Genomic DNA, 23,473 nt, shown 5'->3' on the forward strand with positions numbered 1-23,473 from the left:
TCACGTTCCTGTTTTTCTTCTTTTTTTGAGACTGAGTCTCACTCTTTTGCCCAGGCTGGAGTGCAGTGGTGCGATCTCGGCTCACTGCAACCTCTGCCTCCTGGGTTCGAGTTGATTCTCCTGCCTCAGCCTCCCGAGTAGCTGGGATTACAGGTGCCCGCCACCATGCCCGGCTAATTTTTGTATTTTTAGTAGAGACAGGGTTTCACCATGTTGGTCAGGCTGGTCTCGAACTCCTGACCTCAGGTGATCTGCCTGCCTCGGCCTCCCAAAGTGCTGGGATTACAGGCATGAACCGCCACGCCTGGCCATTCCTGTTTTTCATCCTTCTATCCAGTGGCCAGCTTAGAGCACATGCCTCGCCTTGTCTGTGTCTGTAGGTAGAAAAACTGGCACGGACACTTTTCTTGTGGAAGATTGAGGTCCACGACCAGAAGGAACGTGTTTATGAGATGCGACGCTGGAACGAGGCCTTGGTCACCAACATGTTGCCTGAGCACGTGGCACGCCATTTCCTGGGGTCCAAGAAGAGAGATGAGGTGAGGGGTGTGGTCTCAGCCCGGAACCATGAGGCCATTTGTCTCCATCTGTTCTTTCTTTCAGGCAGCCCCCGCTGGGCCCAGGCCTTCTCAGGGACAGGGGACTGGGGCCTAGGTAGGACTGAACCTAAACAGCAAACACAAATAAGCAAAAGAGGAATTTCTCCGGCTTCTTATAAAGTGCACTGCTGTAGGCATCGTGATGTGGGCCGTACGGCTCTGAGGCCATGTGTCAGAAGACAAGACTTTGGCTAGAGCCCACCTTTCTGTTGCCTGTGAACTTCTCCAAACAGAGTGGTTCCCAGCTCTACGGTACCCTCGTCCTCACAGCTGGGGCTGTTAGAGGAACTAGAGAAGCTGTTTTAAAATTTATTCAAAGTAGTGGCCGGGCACAGTGGCTCACGCCTGTAATCCCGGCACTTTGGGAGGCCGAGGCGGGTGGATCATCTGAGGTCAGGAGTTTGAGACCAGCCTGGGCAACATATAGTGAAACCCTGTCTCTACTAAAAAATACAAAAATTAACTGGACGCGGTGGTGCACACCTGTCGTCCCAGCTACTCGGGAAACTGAGACAGGAGACTCACTTGAACCCGGGAGGTGGAGGTTGCAGTGAGCTGAGATTGTGCCACTCAACTCCAGCCTGGGTGACACAGCAAGACTCCATCTCTCAAAAAAAAAAAAAAAAAAAGTAGCGATGAGCTATTTTTAAATTATTCAGAGTTGGAATAATCTACAGCCGGGCATGGGGTGACATGTGTCTGTGGTCCCAGATACCTGGTGTTCAAGGCCGCAGTGTGCTTCAATCATACCTAATTGTGCTTGTTTACTGCCACTGCACTCCAGCCTGGGAAACACAGCAAGACCCACTCTTAAAAAAAAAAAAAAAAAAAACAATGCTGGGATAATCTGACTGATGTGTGAGTCCAAAAAGCTGAGTGCACATGTCGTGCATGGAAGATAGATGCATTTCTCCAGCACATCGTCCAGTCAGTCGGACATGCTTTGAGCACGTTGTCCGCACCTTTTTAGGAGCTGTATAGCCAGACGTATGATGAGATTGGAGTCATGTTTGCCTCCCTGCCCAACTTTGCTGACTTCTACACAGAGGAGAGCATCAACAATGGTGGTATTGAGTGTCTGCGTTTCCTCAATGAAATCATCTCGGATTTTGACTCTGTGAGTGCCCATCCCACCCTGCACTCTGGCCATGAAGCCGGCCCATTCCACATCACATCCTACAATAGGCTGCAGAGGCCAGAGAAACTGGCTTCATTTTCCCAGATAAGCCCCTTCCGCAATACATGGACTTCTGCAGCCACCTGGAACTGCTGGGCTGGGGAAGGGGAGGTGAGGTGGGAGCCCGGGAAATCACCCACAGGGTCACAGGATAAGGACTGGCCAAGCAACATCTGGAGACCTCTCTGTCCTGGGACTGTCTCCTCAAATTCAGAGCCGGTCAGCATTGACTGGGTGACCTGTATACCAGGGAGAATGCTTTTACACACGCGCGGAGCCCCCCTAGGAGACTGCCGATTTTATGTCAGTGTTGAGGTTGTGGAAACAGGCCCAGAAAGTTAGGAAGTTCTCCCAGGATCATGTGGCAGATAAGCGGTAGACTAAGTAACAACTTTGATAGGAAAGTGTCTCCTGGGTTTAGTGGGGTCCTTGTAAACAGGTACATCTGTCACTGGGTTGGGTCATTCCTCTCCCTTGACTGCTGACAATTCTTTCCTGAATCCTGGCCTCAGCTCCTGGACAATCCCAAGTTCCGGGTGATCACCAAGATCAAAACCATTGGCAGCACGTATATGGCGGCTTCAGGAGTCACCCCCGATGTCAACACCAATGGCTTTGCCAGCTCCAACAAGGTAGCTAACCCCAGTAGCCAGAGAGATACGGCTCTGCCCCCAAGGCAAGAGATTGGCAGCCCAGACCTAGCATGGGGAAAACAAGAACTGCTGTGCAAAGCGGTCCCAGACACACACCACCAGCACCACGTAAATATAAATAAGAAATAGGGTTTATTGAGAAAGTTCGGCAAGCAGAGAAACAGAACAGACACACAACCCCCTGCTGTTCACAGCTCAGGCCTAAGATGGTTGTGTTCTGTGGCCAGGCCCCCTAAGGCTCTGTGCTTTCATGGGAACTGGAGAGCAATTGTCAACAAGGGAAACTGAAAGCATGGCCTTCAGAACTCTGGCTGACGGCAGCCTGTTCTTTTGTTAAGCTAATTTAGACCTTTGTTCAGCTACCAGGAGAGAAAATTAGGTGTAGGAGCCCTGGTCCCAAGCTCTGGTCTTAAAACACCATCATCCTGCTTTACCTCTACAACCATCCCACGGCCCTATTATATGGATGAGGTTACAGAAACACGTCCAAGGCAGGTCATCCCCCTCCAGTGCTTATCACCTAGTTGAGGGATCCAAACAAGGACAACCTGACTAACCTAAGGACCAGGACCAGGCCCAGCCAAGGTGAAGGGGCCCGCCTCGCGGTCAGACTCACAGGTCCGTCTCCTCTGCTCAATTGCCCAGTCTTTGCCGAGACCTGCTATGTGAACTTTGTCACAGTGGCAAGTCAGAGCTAGCGTGGCTGCGACTCCTTTGTGGGAGGAAGAGTAAGGCCTTGAACATCTAGGTGTAGGGAATCCACCCCCAGAACACTGCCAGGGAAGGCAGCAGAGCAGGCTGCTGCAGTGAGCGGCCCCTGACACTTTCTCCACGGTCCCCTGGCACAGGAAGACAAGTCCGAGAGAGAGCGCTGGCAGCACCTGGCTGACCTGGCCGACTTCGCGCTGGCCATGAAGGATACGCTCACCAACATCAACAACCAGTCCTTCAATAACTTCATGCTGCGCATAGGTGAGCACCCCCAGCTGGCCTGCCCCGCAGCAGGCTCCCTTCCCATGCAGGGGCCTGGCCCACCACCAGGAGAGACATGAGGCTCAGGACAACTGAGGCAATTCGGGTGGGGAGGTTCACGCACTCACAGGGCAAGGAGACCTGAAAGACCTTTAGTCCAGACGACTCTAGATGACTAAACCAAAAACCCAGCTGATGTGATGATCAGACTATACTGTGCCTACTGTTACAATAGAAGCTTGGCCTGCCTGGGTGAGAAGTGAGTTTGTGATCCATTTCCAGAGGGGTTGCTGTGCCTGCTGAGGGCATGGCTTCCCAGACAGGCCTGCTCTTTGAAAGGAGTTAAGATCACCTGCTGCTTCTACTGAGGGGGTATCATTCCTGAGTGAGGTCCCAGGAGACTTGAAATACCAGCTGTGTTAGAAGCTGGCCACTACCATGCCGAGTAAATCTGCATATGGGGGAGGGTGGCGGCTGACACCTAACAAGCACACGGATAAACAGGAGACGTGATTTCCACCCTCCAATAGCATACAGCCAAGTTGAATGAGGACAATGATGTGTTACATTAGGAGTTTTGTGGTACAGGTCTGGAGAGGAGATGGCTTCTGAGGCCCATAACAAGGTGTGGCCTGTGGCTGTGCTGAACTTAATGCCTCTACCCTAGGCATGAACAAAGGCGGGGTTCTGGCTGGGGTCATCGGAGCCCGGAAACCACACTACGACATCTGGGGCAATACAGTCAATGTAGCCAGCAGGATGGAGTCCACGGGGGTCATGGGCAACATTCAGGTATGTCCAGTGGCACAGCTGGCACGTGCTCAGACTCGGCATGAGAACAAAACTGGAACAGTGCTTTCCCACGTGCCCCTGCCTCCCACCCTGGCCCCGAACAGTAAGTCCAGAGGCAGAGACGTGGGGCGAGTGGAAAGGAATCTCTGCAATAGCTAGCCTCAGCACAGGAAGAAACACTTCCACCCATCCACAAAATCTGGGCTGAAGTTCTGGATGCATATGGCCTACCTCTGGGTATGAACCTTCTAATACCTTGTGATCTGTCTCAGTGGGGTCTGGCAGAAAAGCTCCACGAAAGGGGCAAAGGGACAGAAGAGCAGGCACTGGCAGTTTCCAGGTAACAGTGCTGCCACCCATGGCCATCCTAGGAGAGAAGTCTCTGGATGAGAGGAGGCCGCCAGCCAGTCACTCCAGGGTTCTCCTTCCCACCCGCTGCTCGCCACGGGTGGAAGGGCTTGGCCCTGGGAGGCTTGGGGAGTGTCCCGTACTGCTTGGGACCCATGGATCAGTGCTCGGCTCCAACCACCCAAAGCCCCCACCCGCCCTCAGTCTAGGCTCCCCCTGTAACGCCACGTTCTTGCTCCCCCTCCCTCTCCAGGTGGTAGAAGAAACCCAAGTCATCCTCCGAGAGTACGGCTTCCGCTTTGTGAGGCGAGGCCCCATCTTTGTGAAGGGGAAGGGGGAGCTGCTGACCTTCTTCTTGAAGGGGCGGGATAAGCTAGCCACCTTCCCCAATGGCCCCTCTGTCACACTGCCCCACCAGGTGGTGGACAACTCCTGAATGGCCTCGAGCCTGCAACAGTCCAAACCGGAAGGGAGAATTTATTTTTTGAAACTGAAGGAAGTCCCGACCTTCCTGGATTGAAGTGCACACTCATGGACTTTAGGTTTAGAAATCTCCTCAGCCTTCATTTGTTCGTGGATGTGTGAGCTCTGAGGGTGGCCCTGCTATTCCTCTGTGTGCCTGTAGTGTCCCCAGCATAGGGGTCTTAGGCATAGGGCTGAACAGTCCTTCCAGAGCCCTCGTTCCAATCCCTGCCGTCCTTGCCCCTGAGGGGCCCTGACCACTGTGAGCAGGAGGGTGGCAGAGCTGGGACAAAGCTGCCTTTGCCGCTGGGCTTTCCGGGACTGTGGAGGGAGCACAGGCGGGGAAGCTCCACTTCAGACAGGGCTTGGTGGGGCAGGACATGGCTCCCATTTTGAAGGGAGGTCTCCATGTGGTCCGAGTGAGGTGAGACGGCCCTCGTCCTGGTGTTCCTGATCATCTTGAAAGGTTCTTCTGGAACTCCTGTCCCCTTAGTCATGAGAACAGAAAGTGCAATATTTCCTTTCACCTGGCAGGGGAGGGGGGATTTATTTCTGAAAGAAAAATATATAAACAGATCTTCTACATTTATATTTTTAATCTTCTGTTAAATACACTTTCCGATATTGCCTTGCCTTTTGAGCTCTTGCTACAGTCGCCTTTGCTACTGCTTTAAGAGAATTTACAGGTATTGATAAAGAACAAGACTGTTTTATTAAAAGCTTTATTCAACTTGAAAGTGATTGTGGAAATTCTGTTAATATCATCACTTATCTGAGGAGTGCTGGTACTTTGCTGACTCATGCCACTGGTCCCCACCACAGGCCTGGAAGGCAAGAGCTTGAAGGTCTCATCATAGCTCACTGTACCCCGGAACGCCTGCTGCCTGGCCCTATCTGTCTCTTTTATTCTTAAACTTTCTTCTAAAGGGTACTCCAAGCTGGCTTTAGTCCCCTGCACTGTTCCTGGAGCTCTCCCACACGGAGGTTACTTCGTGGCCATTGCAGGGTTAAGTCTGAACGTGGCCTTGGGCTAGTCATGACTCCTGACTCCTATCTGTGCCTGGGCAAGGGAGGGCTACAGGAGAACCTGGTCAGCCAGACACACAGGTTTTCATATCTGTGAGTGACCCACACGCCAAGGAACCAGAGGTGCCAGCAGGTCAGAGGCCCATGGTTACGGCAAATCAGGACACTAACCGGAGAGCCTGCAGGAGAGGGAAGACCCGGGGGGCGCCTGAGTCCCCCTGAGTTTATGGGCAGATTTCTAACTAACTGTACTTTTTCAGAGGGGACTTCCTAGTACATTCACAGCTCTACTAAACTTTTAGGAAACAAAATATGAGACACACTGAACCCTGATTATTTTATCCTACTGCTTTCTCACACCATATTTATAAAGCAGTGGCCTAGAATACACTGCGCCTAACCAAACACTGAAGAACTTCCTTTTCAAAAGTTTCAAACAGGAAAATGAGGAAAAATTACTTAAAGCTTCCATAAAAGCTAAAAATACTTTCCTTTTTTAAAAAAAAAAAATATTGGGTCTTCCTTATTATCTTCATTAGTGAATGTGGGTTATTTTTCCATTTATTTAGATCAGTGTTTCTCAACAGAATCAAGCTATTGCAGTTTTAGTGGAGTGCTACATTTCTGTGAGAGCCCTTTCTGAAAATTTTAGGATTTTTGGCATCTCTATTCCTGGCATTAAATTAGTAGCAGTTACTGTGACAACTTAATTGCCTGGTCTTTCCCAGAAGTTAATGCCCTCAATAATTTGATATTTTTCCATAAGTACTTCTTGAGTGATACACCTTTTTCAAAAAATGGCTTTTATTGCCCCACAAATGATTTTCAACTAAAATGTATGATCAACTAATACCTTTAAAAAACATCTTGAGCATTTTAAGAAGGGACCAGGCGATCATGGGAATTGTTCAAAAATGCCAGTGTCTATACTCAAACCTGCTCTTCCATCCAGATGAACAGGAGGTGTCTGTTTTCATCAGAAGGGTGATGTACCCTTCATCAGACAGTACTACCCACCTGGTACTGTCTTCAGTACTGGTTACTTACCTCTGATGTGCTCCCAGTGCAGTGAAAACAATCTATTAGGAGACCAGACTCATATCCAACTTTTCTCCTTTTCTTGTAAATGAGGCAAACACTTGATGCAAGGGCTTCGTACAGAACAGAGTTTCATGAGATGCTCGTTGCTCCTCCCATGAAGTGGATAATACTTCCACTCCTAAAAGAAAGATTCCATCAATCTCATTCAGTGCAGCTGGGGGAATCGCAGCCTGGATCACTGATATTCAATCTCATTCAGTGCAGCTGGGGGAATCGGAACCTGGATCACTGATATTCTGGACCCACTGGACCCATACAGCTTTTTTTTTTTTTTTTTTTTGGTCTGGACTAAGGCTGCCCCTTACTGGACCAATGCAATCTAGAGACTGGGGACTTGAATCCAACTGCGCAGAGAAATCAAAGACCGATGGTGTGAAATCTGGGGCAGCTTCAAAATTTCTGCCTCCTAAAAACATTTCACCCAATTTTTCATTATTGCCCATGTCACATTTAACTGAAACAGGTTCACCAAAAAATCTCTCTCTCAGCCAGTCTGGAAGGATTTCCATTTAGAGACTGCTCCGTAGGGAGGAGTAAGTGTGTGCTGACGTGTCATGTCCATTTGTCTTCACAGTGAAATGAGTCTTCTGGCTCCATCCACCATAACTGACCCATGACTCAGCCTTATCATTAGGTGTCTTTCCTGAAGCAGGGCCCCCAGTGAAAACAAATCATAGGCTGCGAGAACACTGCTGAGGTGGGTGGGCAAAGGAGAAGGGAAAATGGGGACAATCATGTTTACCATTTACAAAGAGGAAGGAAAAGACTGGTAGAAACAAGAATGTTCTATCTTACCGGTCTGAGTAATGTATAGTATATAAACAGAGAAAGTGTCTCAAGAGGTCTACTTCATGGATTCTACCTATTTTCCCTGTTTCACTCAAATAAACTGGGATATGAGAATTTCTGCACTGAGGCACCCTTCTTACCTTGACATGTCACGGTGACGTCAGTGGGAAGAGTTGCTGTGAGGTCCTTATACAGCAATCTAGCACAGAACGGGAAGGACTGACCCCCTGGATCCAGTTTGTAACTAAATGACAGCAAGTTACACAGTGGGTTTCTCTGCAAGGGCCCAGTCAGGAGGGCTGCAAAGTCACTCTAAGAGGGGTGAGGAACAAAACGAAGTAGAGGATGACTGCAGTTCCAAAGGTGGTGTTTACTGACCCTTCCATTATGTCAACCAAAAAGAGGCCCATCGATTACATTTCAGAGAAATAAATGAGGGACAGAAAAAGGTCTGAAAAAAGGACTAATGAAAAAGATGCCTAAGATAACTAAGAGTCACTGGCAGCCTGGAAAGGCCTATAGGCCTAAATGGCCAGGGGTACAGCTTCGCAAGAGACTGTTTCTGCAAAAACTTCACTGACGTTACACGGCTAAGATGCTTCATGACTGCATCCACATTTCAATTTAAGTTAAATCTACAGCTGAGAGCTTCAGAGTTACTCCAAATCCATAGAGGGGGAAATGCTAAGCTTGTAGGAGGCACTTACAGCCTATTTGCATTAATTTCCTATCTACTTTTTTCACCCAACCTTAGCTCAACTGCAACCCAAAAAGGTAGGCTAGAGTTTAGGGGAAGATGGACAGCATTGTTCCATGGCACTGCAGAAACCTTTCTTCTGTAATGAGATCTATACCCAAGGTTCAGCAAGGCACTCGGTATGGTACATAGTAGGCACGCCATAAATCCCTGATGGATCAAAAGTATAGCAACTGCACTCTGTACAATCTTACGATAAAAGCTTGAAGACCACCATTCAGGGGTGCATAATCCTTTAACCAATACCCAAGCTTCAACGCCATCCAGAGTTTCAAAAGAAAAGAGGGTGGGATAGTGCTTTTATATAAATAAGAAACAAGCATCGGAAAGGTAATGGTCAAACTTCTAACTCACAGGAAACACTGAAAATACAAAAAACATCCCCCTTTTCCCCTTTTAAGTTGATCTTGGGCCCACGGATGAGGCATATAACATCCCAGAGAGATACCTGAAGCCGGTCTGCCTGGTACTTCCTCCCAGAGTAAGCATTCAGGTACTCGCAGAGACTGAACAGGAAGTGCTGGATGTTGGTCTGTAAATATTTTGCAGCTATCTCTTCCAGGGGAATGAAGACTGGGACTGAATGGTGATGTATCCGGAGTGGTTTCTGTATGACAAGGTCCACAAAATAGGAATCCAATAGGTTCCCCTCAAAAGCAGTACTGATGCAGACACAAACTCCTCGGCTGGTCAGTTTACCACTGAGGCCTGAGGCAAACAAGAAGACACCTCAATAGACAGCAGGCCAAGGTGATGTCTTACTCATCTGTGCCTCCAGTAGCTTCCACAGTGCCTAGAATATGTACACTTTGTACACAAATGTTTGTTCAATGAGTATCATAGGCTCACTCTTCCCCTTGGCTCCGGCTCACTTTGAGACTGAGTTGTTAAAACCATGGAAGAATGGTAAAAATGAAAAAACATCCTAAATGTCAAACTATTGAGAAATTTTTTTTTTTTTTTTTTTTTTGAGATAGGGTTTCACTCTGTCACCCAGGCTGGAGTGCAGTGGCACGATCTCAGCTCACTGCAACCTCAACTTCCTGGGCTTAAATCATCCTCCCATCTCAGCCTCCCAAACAGCTGGGACCACAAGCGCATGCCACCTCACCTGGCTCATTTTTAAATTTTTAGTAGAGATGAGGTCTTGCTATGTTGCCCAGGCTGGTCTCGAACTCCTGGACTCAAGTAATCCTGCCTCAGCCTCCCAAAGTGATGGGATTACAGGCATGAGCAAGGCCAAAAATTTAATTTATAGCTATTCTTTATTTCTGAGTGTGAAATAATTTGTCACAGTCCCCAGTTCTTCCCACAATTATCTTGTGGCATAGATGGGAGAATAAATCCCTATTTACGGTGAAACGGAGACTTGAAAAGTTCAAACTATTTCACTAGTAGCATAAAACAAGCCAGCAGTAAAGACAGTTCTAGTACAAGGTCTGGCACATGACGAACTGTTAAAATGAATGGAATAAGCCAGCCACCAACTCAGCTGCTGTACAAAGGGGCCAGTCAATCTTGTAGGTGAAGATAGGCCTACAAATAGCACGTCAGCTGTGTGTGTGTGTGTGTGTGTGTGTGTGTGTGAGTGATGAGGGCAGAGGGTGTAAAATACTATAAATTATGAAATAATTCCAGGACTGATAACACATCTAGCAAACTAACTCACTAGAGGCAGACCCAGACTAAATTAGGTTAAAAAAACAAACAAAACCTGTAAAATGATACGCCTGCAGAATGGCTTTCACATTTTCCAATTTCTCTTCCAATGCTTCTTGCTCATTGATCTCCACTGTTTGGTTGGGTTCTACATTGGCAATACATGCTTTCACCTGCAAGATATGCAGCAAATCAATCTTGGTACAAAGAGGTACACTACAACATCCCCGCCCTCACCCAACTGGATGAAAGCTAAATGCAAGGCACATGATATAATACATCAAGAAATGCTACAGTGGCCGGTCAGTTATTGCTATGAATTCACTGCAGAGGAAGAATCTCATGGGTCACAATGCCAGGAATCAGAAGTGGAGATTGTACAGGTCTGAAGAACAATTCGATTTTTGATGGGAATGGACAGGACTGAGAGAGCAGCAAGAAAAGGTTGTGTGGAAAGTCTAGGCTAAGCACAGGGTGGACAAAACAGGTGGCTGTGAAGAGGCAAGGCTGGGTAAGTTGTGCTTGGACAGTGTGGGGTTTCAAGTGCCAGGGCTCCAAGGCTTATGCTGCTAGCTATGGCCCAGCAGAAGGTACCAGGCTGACCCGCCCTCTGAGAACAACTATGCAAGCTGGATAAAATACCAAAAAGAAACAAGCAAGCAAAGAGAGCAAATGGTTTGAAGGCATTCCAGAAGGATCCAAATAGCCAGGATTGGAGAGTACTGACAAATGCTCTGAGCTGGCTTCCCTGCAGCCTCTGGCCTCAGAGCATTTCCTTATTCATATGCAAGGCACACTGGGCCACATAGAAAGGCATAAACTAGACTCCGCAGCAGTCTCATCCGGAACAAACACTGGACATTAATGGTATCAAAGCAGACTTTCTACGGGCCAAGATTCCATAGAAACGGGAACTCTACGTTCTGCTTGCAATCTTCCCTCCCGGCATTTGCTAATTCCTAAGCTGCACAGGTGTGACTGGGGACTGAGAAACCAAACGGAAAGAAGCTGCTAAAGGGGAAAAAGCCAAGCAGAGATTTTGCTAGAACAAAATGTGGATTTCAGGGCCTGCCAGGGAACAGGAGCCTTAATAGACCCATCTCCAACACACTCCCAAACTTTCAACTGAAGGTCCTAAAAAAAGCTAAGCCCTAGGAGTAAGGGAAACCGGAAATAGACCACCTCAACTGAATAAAGGTGATGTGCCCATACACGATCTACTTGCCAGAAAAACACTAAAATTTCCTCTGGAGGAAGATAACATACTCAGAACCCGTATATTTTTCCTTCTTTCTTTCTTTTTTCCAGACAGAGTTTTGCTGTTACCCAGGCTGGAGTGCAATGGCACAATCTCGGCTCACTGCAACCTCCGCCTCCCGGGTTCAAGCCATTCTCCTCCCTCAGCCTCCCGAGTAGCTGGGATTACAGGTGTGCGCCACCACGCCTCGCTAATTTTTGTATTTTTAGTAGAGACAGGGTTTCACCATGTTGGCCAGGCTGGTCTTGAACTCCTGACGTTAGATGATCCACCCGCCTTGGCCTCCCAAAGTGCTGGGATTACAGGCGTGAGCCACAGCACCTGACCTCCGTATATTTTTTCATACACAATACTCATCATTGAATTAAAAAAAAAAAAAAAAAAAAAAAAACTACAGGCATACCAGGAAAGAGAAACAGATGACTGAAAGCCAAGAGGAAAAAGAAGACAACAGAACGGATGCCAAGGGATTCAGCTATTTGAATAATGGGGCATGGCCATTAAAACAGGCTGAAAGATGGAAACCCAGACCAAAGAGCTGGAATCTATACAGAAAAGAATGAGACAGAAATCTTAGAACCAAAAAAATACAGTAACTCAAATTAGAATTTTAATAGATTTAAAAGCCAACTAGACAAATAAGATCTTACGTGGAGTGGAAAATAGGCATATTTTCATATCCAGATTAAAGCACAGAGAAAAAAATAAGATTAGAAAATTACTAAGACATAGGTCACAGAAAACAAAAACAAAAACACCCATACGTGGGAGCCCCAGAAATAGAGAAAAACTGAGAAGATGCACTATTTAAAGAGATATTGGCCAATGTTGTAAAATAGATGAAAAACATCAATTAAAGAAGCTTTACAAGCACCAAACAGGATAAAAAAAAAATCATGCTTAGCCACATTGATCTAAAATTGCTAAAAACCAAAGACAAAGAAAATCTTAAGCCCGAAGAAAAAGACATATTATATTCACAAACAGAAGATTAACACCTGACTAATAAGGCCAAAACTTCACACCTGACAAGATACTATGGCCCTAGAACACAACAGAATGATATAAAGTTTGAAAGAAAATAAATTCTAATATCTAATTATATACTCACCAAATATACTCTTAAAAAATAAAAAACATAGTGAAATAAAGATGTCTTCAGACAAACAAATATGGAGATTTTACTGCCAGCAATACCAAAAGAAGTACCAAAAGGAGCTACTTAACTGAAAGAAAATAATCGCAGATGGAAATGTGAAAATGAAGAGCACTGAAAGGGTAAATATATGTCTAACGCTAAAGGAATGTTGACTATACGTGACAAATAAGACAATAAAATACTATGGTAGATTGAGATCCAAATAGATCAGTAATCACATTAAAAGTTCATGGACTTGCCAGGCGCGGTGGCTCACACCTGTAATTCCAGCACTTTGGGAGGCCAAAGCGGGCAGATCATGAGGTCAGGAGTTCGAGACCAGACTGGCCAACATGGTGAAACCCCGTCTCTACTAAAAATACAAAAAAATTGGCCGGGCGCAGTGGCTCACGCCTGTAATCCCAGCATTTTAGGAGGCCGAGGCAGGTGGATCACGAGGTCAGGAGATCAAGCCCATCCTGGCTAACATGGTAAAACCCCGTCTCTACTAAAAATACAAAAAATCAGCTGGGCGTGGTGGCGGGCGCCTGTAGTCCCAGCTACTCAGGAGGCTGAGGCAGGAGAATGGCATGAACCCAGGAGGCGGAGCTTGCAGTGAGCCAAGACCGCACCACTGCACTCCAGCCTGGGCAACAGAGTGAGACTCCGTCTCAAAAACAAAAAACAAAAAACAAAAAATTAGCTGGGTGTGGTGGCGGGCACCTGTAATCCCAGCTACTCAGGAGGCTGAGGCAGGAGAATCGCTTGAATCAGGAGGCGGAGGTTGCAGTGAGCTGAGATAGTGCCACTGCACTCCAGCCTGGGTGACAGAGCGAGGCTCCGTCTCAAAAAAAAAAAAAAAAAAAAGTTCATGGACTAAATACTCCAATTAAAAGACAAACATTGGCCAGGCATAGTGGCTCACACCTATAATCCCAGCACTTTGGCAGGCCAGGACCGGCAGATCACTTGAGGCCAGGAGTTCAAGACCAGCCTGGCCAACATGGCGAAACCCTTGTCTCTACTAAAAATACAAAAATTAGCCAGGCGTGGTGGTGCACGTCTGTAATCCCACCTACTTGGGAGGCTGAGGCATGAGAATCACTTGAAGCCAAGAGGCAGAAATTGCAGTGAGCTGAGATCTCGCCACTGCACTCCAGCCTCGGCGACAGAGTGAGACTCTGTCTCAAAAAAAAATAACAATAATAAATAATAATAATAGACAATTGTCAAGATGGATTAAAAATATCTAGCTATATGCTATTTACAAGAAGACTACCTTAAACGTAAAGTCATTTAAAGATTGGAAGCAGAAAGACAGAAAAAACTTACCCTGCAGGCTGGGTGCGGTGGCTCACACCTGTAATCCCAGCACTGTGGGAGGCCGAGGTGGGCAGATCACCTGAGGTCAGGAGTTCGAGACCAGCCTGGCCAATGTGGTGAAACCCCACCTCTACTAAAAATACAAAAATTAGCTGAGCGTGGTGGCGAGCACCTCTAGTCCCAGCTACTTGGGAGGCTGAGGAATGAGAATCGCTTGAACCCGGGAGGCAGAGGTTCCAGTGAGCCGAGATGGCACCATTGCACTCCAGCCTGGGCGACAAGAGCAAAACTCCATCTCAAAAAAAAAAAAAAAAAAAAAAAAAGAAACCTTAACCTGCAAACGTTAACCAAAAAAGTTACTATTGTACTAGGATTCATCAAAGTAATTTTTTTTTAATTTTTAATTTTGTTTTAAAGATGAGGGGCTCTCACTATGCTGCCCAGGCTGATCTCAAACTCCTAGGCTCAAGAGATCCTCTCACCCTAGTCTCACAAACGGCTGGGATTACAGGCGTGAGCCACCACACCCGGCCAATATCAAAATAGATTTTAAGGCAAGAAGTTTAATTAAATTAAAAGGAATATTTCATAATTAAAAAAAGTCAACTAAATCAGGAAGATACAGTAGTCCTAAATTTGTTGCCACCCAATATATACAGAAACATAGAATAAAAGGGGAAAAATTCATCTACAATCACAGTGGGAGATTTTAAAAAATCTATTTCAGTAATAAAACAAGTAGACAAGTAAATCAATAAGAATGTAAGTTTTTTTTTTTTTTTTTTTTTTTTTTTGAGACAGAGTTTCACTCTGTTGCCCAGGCTGGAGTAGAGTGACATGATCTCGGCTCACTGTAACCCCTGCCTCCCAGGTTCAAGTCATTCTCCTGCCTCAGCCTCCCAAGTAGCTGGGATTACAGGTATGTGCCACCACACCCAGCTAAGGATGTAAGATATTTAAACAACATGATGAACACACTAGGCCTATTTGATATATATAGAATATAAGAGCCAACAAATGCAAAGTCCACATTTAATGCACATGGAATATTTACAAAAACTGACCACATGCTGAGTCATTCGCTGACCATATGGAATTAAGCTATAAATTAGTAACTTAAAAAAAAAACCAAATACCCAAATTTTTGGAAATTAATTAGTACACTTATAAAACAAACCCACGGGCCAAAGAAGATAACACAGTGGAAATTAACAATATTTGAATTGAAATGATAATGAAAATATATCAAAACTTGTGGGGTATAAAAGGAAAAAACAATACAAAAAACAAAAAAGAAAAAATACAAACAAAAAAAAGAAAAAGAAAAAGAAAAACTTGTGGGACACATTTAAACCTGTGGTTAGAGGGAAAATTTTTAACTTTAAATGTATTTAAGAGAAAAGAAGACTAAAAGATATCAATAAAGTATTCGTCTCAAGAAGCTAAAGGAACAACTAAAATTCAGAGAGTAATGGAAGAAAATAATAATGAGCAGAAATCAATGAAAATACAAAACAAATGAACGAGAGAAAATCAGCAAAGCCAAAAGTTGGTTCTTTGAAAAAAGGCACAAAAGTGATAAAACACACCAAGACTGATCGAGGAGACAGAAATGGAGTGAGAGCAACCACAAATGACCAATATCAGAATAAAAAATGAGACATCATCACTGATCCATCCTAGTCACAAGACATTGGTTGTTTTAAAAAAATTTCAAACTTTAAATGTGAGAGTTTACATAAAATGAACAAACTGCAAAATGCAACATACCAAAAGTGACCCAAGAAGAAACAGGAAATCTGAACAGCTTATGCTGATCAAAGAAATTGGATCGGAAATTAAAACCTTCCCACAGAGAAGGCCCAAAGAGCTTCACCGGGGAATTCCTCATCAAAATGTAAGAAAAAATAACACCAATTTTATCTAAAGTCTTTCAAAGAATAGAAAAAAAAGAAAATGTCTCAACCTGCTTTCTGAGAGCAACATAAGACTTGATGCCAAAACCTGACAAAGTTACCACAAAAAAAATCATAGGGCAGTCTCTCTCATGAATTTAGATGCAAAAGTTCTAATAACTAATATCAGCAAGTCAGATTTAGCATTATATTAAAAAGATGATACATCAAACCAAATTAGGTTTACTATGAGAATGTGAGGGCAATTTATCATTTAAACAGCAATCAATATATACCACAAATTAATAAAATAAGGGAGAAAACATATGATTCCCTTAATATATGCAGTAAAAATATTTGAGAAAATTTAATATCATAATATCATGATTAAAACTCTTCACAAACTATAAATAAAAGAGCCAGGTGGCTCTTTTATTACCTGGCCAGGCGCGGCGGCTCACGCCTGTAATCCCAGCACTTTGGGAGGCTGAGGCGGGTGGATAACCTGAGGTCAGGAGTTCGAGACTAGCCTGGCCAACAATAGAGAAACCCCGTCTCTACTAAAAATACAAAAATTAGCCGGGCACATGCCTGTAATCCCAGCTACTCGGGAGGCTGAGGCAGAAGAATCTCTTGAACCCAGGAGGTGGAGGGTGCCGGATCGTGCCACTGCACTCCTGCCTGGGCAACAAAGTGAGACTCTGTCTCAAAAACAAAAAAATAAAAATAAATAAAAAAATAAAATACCTGGAAAAAATCAGCATGATCTTAAGTTAGACAAAGATTTATTAAACAAGAAACAAGGGCACTAAGAATAAAGTTTAATTACTAAATCAAACTTCATTAAAACAAAGATTTTCATCACAAGACACCATTAGAGAGTGAAAATACAAGCCACAGTCTAAGGAAGACTAATACAGATACCCAACAACAAAGAACTCACTCAAAATATGTAAAGATTTCTACAATTTAATAGATGGACAACCTAATAAAAATTTCACAAAGGCCTTGAATAAAGCACACTTCGCAACAGAAGATTTTCAAATGTTCAATACAGGGACTCACCATCACTGGTTATGAAGCAAATGCAAATTCAATCCAAAATGAGATATTATTACACTCCCACCAGAATGACAAATTTTTAAAACTGACAATAGCAAGTATTGGTAAAAATGCAAGACAATGGAATTTAACACTATTGCTGGGAATGTAAAACTGGTACAATCACTTTCAAAAACTGCCAGAATTTACTAAACCTAACATGCATATCCTATGAACCAACAATTCTACTAGGCATATACCCAATATGTAAGTGTATATTTTTATATCAAAGGACAGAAACACACAAAATGTTAACAGCAGCAGCATTCATAATTGTCCCAAAGTGAAATAACCCCAATAACCCAAATGTCATCACAGTAGAATGGGTAAATAAATGTAGTATACTCATAAAATAGAATTGCTATTTAGCAATTAAAAAAATGAGCACTATAAGCAGAGTGTAGGTGAATCTCACAGTCAGAACATTCAGCAAAAGAAGCCAGACATAAGAGTTTGTACTTTTTAAGCTATAAATTAGCTTTTTAACATTTATATAAAGTTCAAAATCAGGTAAAACCTATGTATGGTGACAGAAATCAGAATAGTGGGTACCTTAAGAGAAGACTAGGAAGAGGCAAACTGGAGGCTTCTGGGGTATTGGTAATGCTCTATACTTTAATCTCTGTCATAGTGCACTTCATATATATTACACTTTAATTTAAAAAAAAAGAACGGAAGAAGGGAGGAAGGAAGAGAGGTACAGGTGGAAAAGGAAGAGGGGGAGGAAGGCTGATATCCCAGGGGCAATGAAGGGTTGTTGACGGCTTTTGAGCAGAGCAATGGTGCGGTGTTACATGAAGCATTTTCTTGGCTGTGCAGGATTTATTGGAAAAGCAGAAATACTAGAAGATGCACCAACTGGCAGACTACTGTCATAATCCTGATATCCAAATCACCTGATATTTACTCCATATATGACTAATATTTGAGCTGTGGCAATGGAGGAAGGACAAAGGCAATATAAAAGAAAAATCTGATAGGTCTTGCTGACTGAACCTAGGCTAGAGAGAAAACTGAAAAAAGGGAAGGGTCAAGCTCCCTAGGAGGTTGAGTCTGGATGACAGATGTCAAAAATGACACAAGTATCAACAACTCAAGGCAGGCCACTTCAAGTATTGGTAAAAATGCAAAACAAGGGAAATCTTATACAACTATTGCTGGGAATATAAAACTAGTACAATCACTTTCAAAAACTGGCAGTATTTACTAAACCTAATATACATATCCTATGACTCAGCAATTCTACCAGGCATATACCCAATATGTATATGATTGAGGTAACAAACTTAGGTGTTTATTAGGGCAGGTTAAGAACCTGTCAGGAAGAACTTGCCTGGCTTACCAGTAGTGCCTGACAATGTTAGGTGAGGGGGTGGAGCCAAGATGGCCGAATAGGAACAGCCCCAGTCTACAGCTCCCAGCGTGAGCGACGCAGAAGACGGGTGATTTCTGCATTTCCAACTGAGGTACCGGGTTCATCTCTCTGGGAAGTGTCGGACCGTGGGTGCAGGACAGTGGGTGCAGCACACCGAGTGTGAGCCAAAGCAGGGCGAGGCATCGCCTCACCCAGGAAGAGCAAGGGGTCAGGGAATTCCCTTTCCTAGTCAAAGACAGGGGTGACAGACGGCACCTGGAAAATAGGGTCACTCCCACCCTAATACTGCGCTTTTCCAACTGTCTTAGCAAACGGCACACCAGGAGATTATATCCCGCGCCTGGCTCAGAGGGTCCTACGCCCAAAGAGCCTGCTCATTGCTAGCACAAAACAGGCTGAGATCAAACTGCAAGGCAGCAGCAAGGCTGGGGGAGGGGCGCCCACCCTTGCCGAGGCTTGAGTAGGTAAACAAAGCGGCCTGGAAGCTCGAACTGGGTGGAGCCCACTGCAGCTCAAGGAGGCCTGCCTGCCTCTGTAGACTCCACCTCTGGGGGCAGGGCATAGCCAAACAAAAGGCAGCAGAAAACTCTGCAGACTTAAATGTCCCTGTCTGATAGCTTTGAAGAGAGTAGTGGTTCTCCCAGCACGCAGCTGGAGGTCTGAGAACGGACAGACTGCCTCCTCAAGTGGGTCCCTGACCCCCGAGTAGCCTAACTGGGAGGTACCCCCCAGTAGGGGCAGACTGACACCTCACACAGCTGGGTACACTCCTCTGAGACAAAACTTCCAGAGGAACGATCAGGCAGCAGCATTTGCTGTTCACCAACATTCGCTGCTCTGCAACCTCCGCTGCTGATACCCAGGCAAACAGCGTCTGGAGTGGACCTCCAGCAAAATCCAACAGACCTGCAGCTGAGAGTCCTGACTGTTAGAAGGAAAACTAACAAACAGAAAGGACATCCACACCAAAACCCCATCTGTACGTCACTATCATCAAAGACCAAAGGTAGATAAAACCACAAAGATGGGGAAAAAACAGAGCAGAAAAACTGGAAACTCTAAAAATCAGAGCGCCTCTCCTCCTCCAAAGGAACGCAGCTCCTCACCAGCAATGGAACAAAGCTGGACAGAGAATGACTTTGACGAGTTGAGAGAAGAAGGCTTCAGACAATCAAACTACTCCGAGCTAAAGGAGGAAGTTCGAACCCATGGCAAAGAAGTTAAAAACCTTGAAAAAAATTACACGAATGGCTAACTAGAATAACCAATGCAGAGAAGTCCTTAAAGGACCTGATGGAGCTGAAAACCATGGCGCAAGACCCACGTGACGAATGCACAAGCCTCAGTAGCCGATTCGATCAACTGGAAGAAAGGGTATCAGTGATGAAAGATGAAATGAATGAAATGAAGCAAGAAAAGAAGTTTAGAGAAAAAAGAATAAAAAGAAACGAACAAAGCCTCCAAGAAATATGGGACTATGCGAAAAGACCAAATCTACGTCTGATAGGTGTACCTGAAAGTGATGGGGAGAATGGAACGAAGTTGGAAAACACTCTGCAGGATATTATCCATGAGAACTTCCCCAAACTAGTAAGGCAGGCCAATATTCACATTCAGGAACTACGGAGAACGCCACAAAGATACTCCTTGAGAAGAGCAACCCCAAGACACATAATTGTCAGATTCACCAAAGTTGAAATGAAGGAAAAAATGTTAAGGGCAGCCAGAGAGAAAGGTCGGGTTACCCACAAAGGGAAGCCCATCAGACTAACAGCTGATCTCTCGGCACAAACTCTACAAGTCAGAAGAGAGTGGGGGCCAATGTTCAACATTCTTAAAGAAAAGAATTCTCAACCCAGAATTTCATATCCAGCCAAACTAAGCTTCATAAGTGAAGGAGAAATAAAATCCTTTACAGAAAAGCAAATGCTGAGAGATTTTGTCACCACCAGGCCTGCCCTAAAAGAGCTCCTGAAGGAAGTGCTAAACATGGAAAGGAACAACCGGTACCAGCCACTGCAAAAACATGCCAAATTGTAAAGACCAGCAATGCTATGAAGAAACTGCATGAATTAATGGGCAAAATAACCAGCTAACATCATAATGACAGGATCAAATTCACACATAACAATATTAACCTTAAATGTAAATAGACTAAATGCTCCAATTAAAAGACACAGACTGGCAAACTGGATAGTCAAGACCCATCAGTGTGCTGTATTCAGGAGACCCATCTCACGTGCAGAGACACACTTAGGCTCAAAATAAAGGGATGGAGGAAGATCTACCAAGCAAATGGAAAACAAAAAAAAAGCAGGGGTTGCAATCCTAGTCTCTGACAAAACAGACTTTCAACCAACAAAGATCAAAAGAGACAAAGAAGACCATTACATAATGGTAAAGGGATCAATTCAACGAGAAGAGCTAACTATCCTAAATATATATGCACCCAATACAGGAGCACCCAGACTCATAAAGCAAGTCCTTAGAGACCTACAAAGAGACTTAGACTCCCACACAGTAATAATGGGAGACTTTAACACCCCACCATCAACATTAGACAGATCAACGAGACAGAAAGTTAACAAGGATATCCAGGAACTGAACTCAGCTCTGCACCAAGCGGACCTAACAGACATCTACAGAACTCTCCACCCCAAATCAACAGAATATACATTTTTTTCAGCACCACACCACACCTATTCCAAAATTGACCACATAGTTGGAAGTAAAGCACTCCTCGGCAAATGTAAAAGAACAGAAATTATAACAAACTGTCTCTCAGACCACAGTGCAATCAAACTACAACTCAGGATTAAGAAATTCACTCAAAACAACTCAACTACATGGAAACTGAACAACCTGTTCCTGAATGACTACTGGGTACATAACGAAATGAAGGCAGAAATAAAGATGTTCTTTGAAACCAACGAGAACAAAGACACAACATACCAGAATCTTTGGGACACATTCAAAGCAGTGTGTAGACGGAAATTTATAGCACTAAATGCCTACAAGAGAAAGGAAAGATCTAAAATTGACACCCTAACATCACAATTAAAAGAACTAGAGAAGCAACAGCAAACACATTCAAAAGCTAGCAGAAGGCAAGAAATAACTAAGATCAGAGCAGAACTGAAGGAAATAGAGACACAAAAAACCCTTCAAAAAGTCAATGAATGCAGGAGCTGGTTTTTTGAAAAGATCAACAAAATTGATAGACCACTAGCAAGACTAATAAAGAAGAAAGGAGAGAAGAATCAAATAGATGCAATAAAAAATGATAAAGGGGATATCACCACCGATCCCACAGAAATACAAACTACCATCAGAGAATACTATAAACACCTCTACGCAAATAAACTAGAAAATCTAGAAGAAATGGATAAATTCCTGGACGCATACATTCTTCCCAAGACTAAACCAGGAAGAAGTTGAACCTCTGAATAGACCAATAACAGGCTCTGAAATTGAGGCAATAATTAATAGCCTACCAACCAAAAAAAGTCCAAGACCAGATAGATTCACAGCCAAATTCTACCAGAGGTATAAGGAAGAGCTGGTACCATTCCTTCTGAAACTATTCCAATCAATAGAAAAAGAGGGAATCCTCCCTAACTCATTTTATGAGGCCAGCATCATCCTGATACCAAAGCCGGGCAGAGATGCAACCAAAAAAGAGAATTTTAGACCAATATCCCTGATGAACATCGATGCAAAAATCCTCAATAAAATACTGGCAACCCAAATCCAGCAGCACATCAAAAAGCTTATCCACCATGATCAAGTGGGCTTCATCCCTGGGATGCAAGGCTGGTTCAACATACACAAATCAATAAACGTAATCCAGCGTATAAACAGAACCAAAGACAAAAACCACATGATTATCTCAATAGATGCAGAAAAGGCCTTTGACAAAATTCAACAACCCTTCATGCTAAAAACTCTCAATAAATTAGTTATTGATGGGACGTATCTCAAAATAATAAGAGCTATCTATGACAAACCCACAGCCAATATCACACTGAATGGGCAAAAACTGGAAGCATTCCCTTTGAAAACTGGCACAAGACAGAGATGCCCTCTCTCACCACTCCTATTCAACATAGTGTTGGAAGTTCTGGCCAGGGCAATCAGGCAGGAGAAGGAAATAAAGGGTATTCAATTAGGAAAAGAGGAAGTCAAATTGTCCCTGTTTGCAGATGACATGATTGTATATCTAGAAAACCCCATTGTCTCAGCCCAAAATCTCCTTAAGCTGATAGGCAACTTCAGCAAAGTCTCAGGATACAAAATCAATGTGCAAAAATCACAAGCATTCTTATACACCAATAACAAACAAACAGAGAGCCAAATCATGAGTGAACTCCCACTCACAACTGCTACAAAGAGAATAAAATACCCAGGAATCCAACTTACAAGGGATGTGAAGGACCTCTTCAAGGACAACTACAAACCACTAATCAACGAAATAAAAGAGGACACAAACAAATGGGAGAACATTCCATGCTCATGGATAGGAAGAATCAATATTGTGAAAATGGCCATACTGCCCAAGCTAATTTATGGATTCAATGCCATCCCCATCAAGCTACCAATGACTTTCTTCACAGAATTGGAAAAAACTACTTTAAAGTTCATATGGAACCAAAAAAGAGCCCCCATTGCCAAGACAATCCTAAGCCAAAAGAACAAAGCTGGAGGCATCACGCTACCTGACTTCAAACTATACTACAAGGCTACAGTAACCAAAACAGCATGGTACTGGTACCAAAACAGAGATACAGACCAATGGAACAGAACAGAAGCCTCAGAAATAATGCCGCATATCTACAACTATCTGATCTTTGACAAACCTGACAAAAACAAGAAATGGAGAAGGATTCCCTATTTAATAAATGGTGCTGGGAAAACTGGCTAGCCATATGCAGAAAGCTGAAACTGGATCCCTTCCTTACACCTTACACAAAAATTAATTCAAGATGGATTAAAGACTTAAAAGTTAGACCTAAAACCATAAAAATCCTAGAAGAAAACCTAGGCAATAC

The 23,473-nt window shown here is 44.2% G+C and overlaps 2 protein-coding genes across 8 annotated transcripts in view; one reads left to right on the plus strand and one right to left on the minus strand.

The window, feature by feature from the left end:
• Window positions 1–5,740, plus strand: part of ADCY3 (adenylate cyclase 3) — a 101,092-nt gene extending 95,352 nt beyond the window's left edge. For all 6 annotated transcript variants that reach the window (XM_063595042.1, XM_063595040.1, XM_063595041.1 and 3 more), the window contains exons 17-22: window positions 381–539; window positions 1,570–1,716; window positions 2,289–2,408; window positions 3,278–3,401; window positions 4,069–4,193; window positions 4,795–5,740. In XM_063595042.1, coding sequence (XP_063451112.1) covers window positions 381–539; window positions 1,570–1,716; window positions 2,289–2,408; window positions 3,278–3,401; window positions 4,069–4,193; window positions 4,795–4,977 — 858 coding nt within the window. In that variant the 3' untranslated portion in view covers window positions 4,978–5,740. The remainder of the gene's footprint in view (window positions 1–380; window positions 540–1,569; window positions 1,717–2,288; window positions 2,409–3,277; window positions 3,402–4,068; window positions 4,194–4,794) is intronic.
• CENPO (centromere protein O) overlaps window positions 2,543–23,473 on the minus strand; it is a 29,216-nt gene continuing 8,285 nt past the window's right edge. For both annotated transcript variants that reach the window (XM_003827029.7, XM_003827030.7), the window contains 4 exons: window positions 10,391–10,508; window positions 9,125–9,384; window positions 8,060–8,231; window positions 2,543–7,248 (listed from right to left, as the gene is read on the minus strand). In XM_003827029.7, the coding sequence (XP_003827077.3) occupies window positions 7,112–7,248; window positions 8,060–8,231; window positions 9,125–9,384; window positions 10,391–10,508 (687 nt within the window). In that variant the 3' untranslated portion in view covers window positions 2,543–7,111. The remainder of the gene's footprint in view (window positions 7,249–8,059; window positions 8,232–9,124; window positions 9,385–10,390; window positions 10,509–23,473) is intronic.

Source organism: Pan paniscus, chromosome 12 (genome assembly GCF_029289425.2).
Source record: "Pan paniscus chromosome 12, NHGRI_mPanPan1-v2.0_pri, whole genome shotgun sequence".
In the NCBI taxonomy this organism is placed as follows: domain Eukaryota; kingdom Metazoa; phylum Chordata; class Mammalia; order Primates; family Hominidae; genus Pan; species Pan paniscus.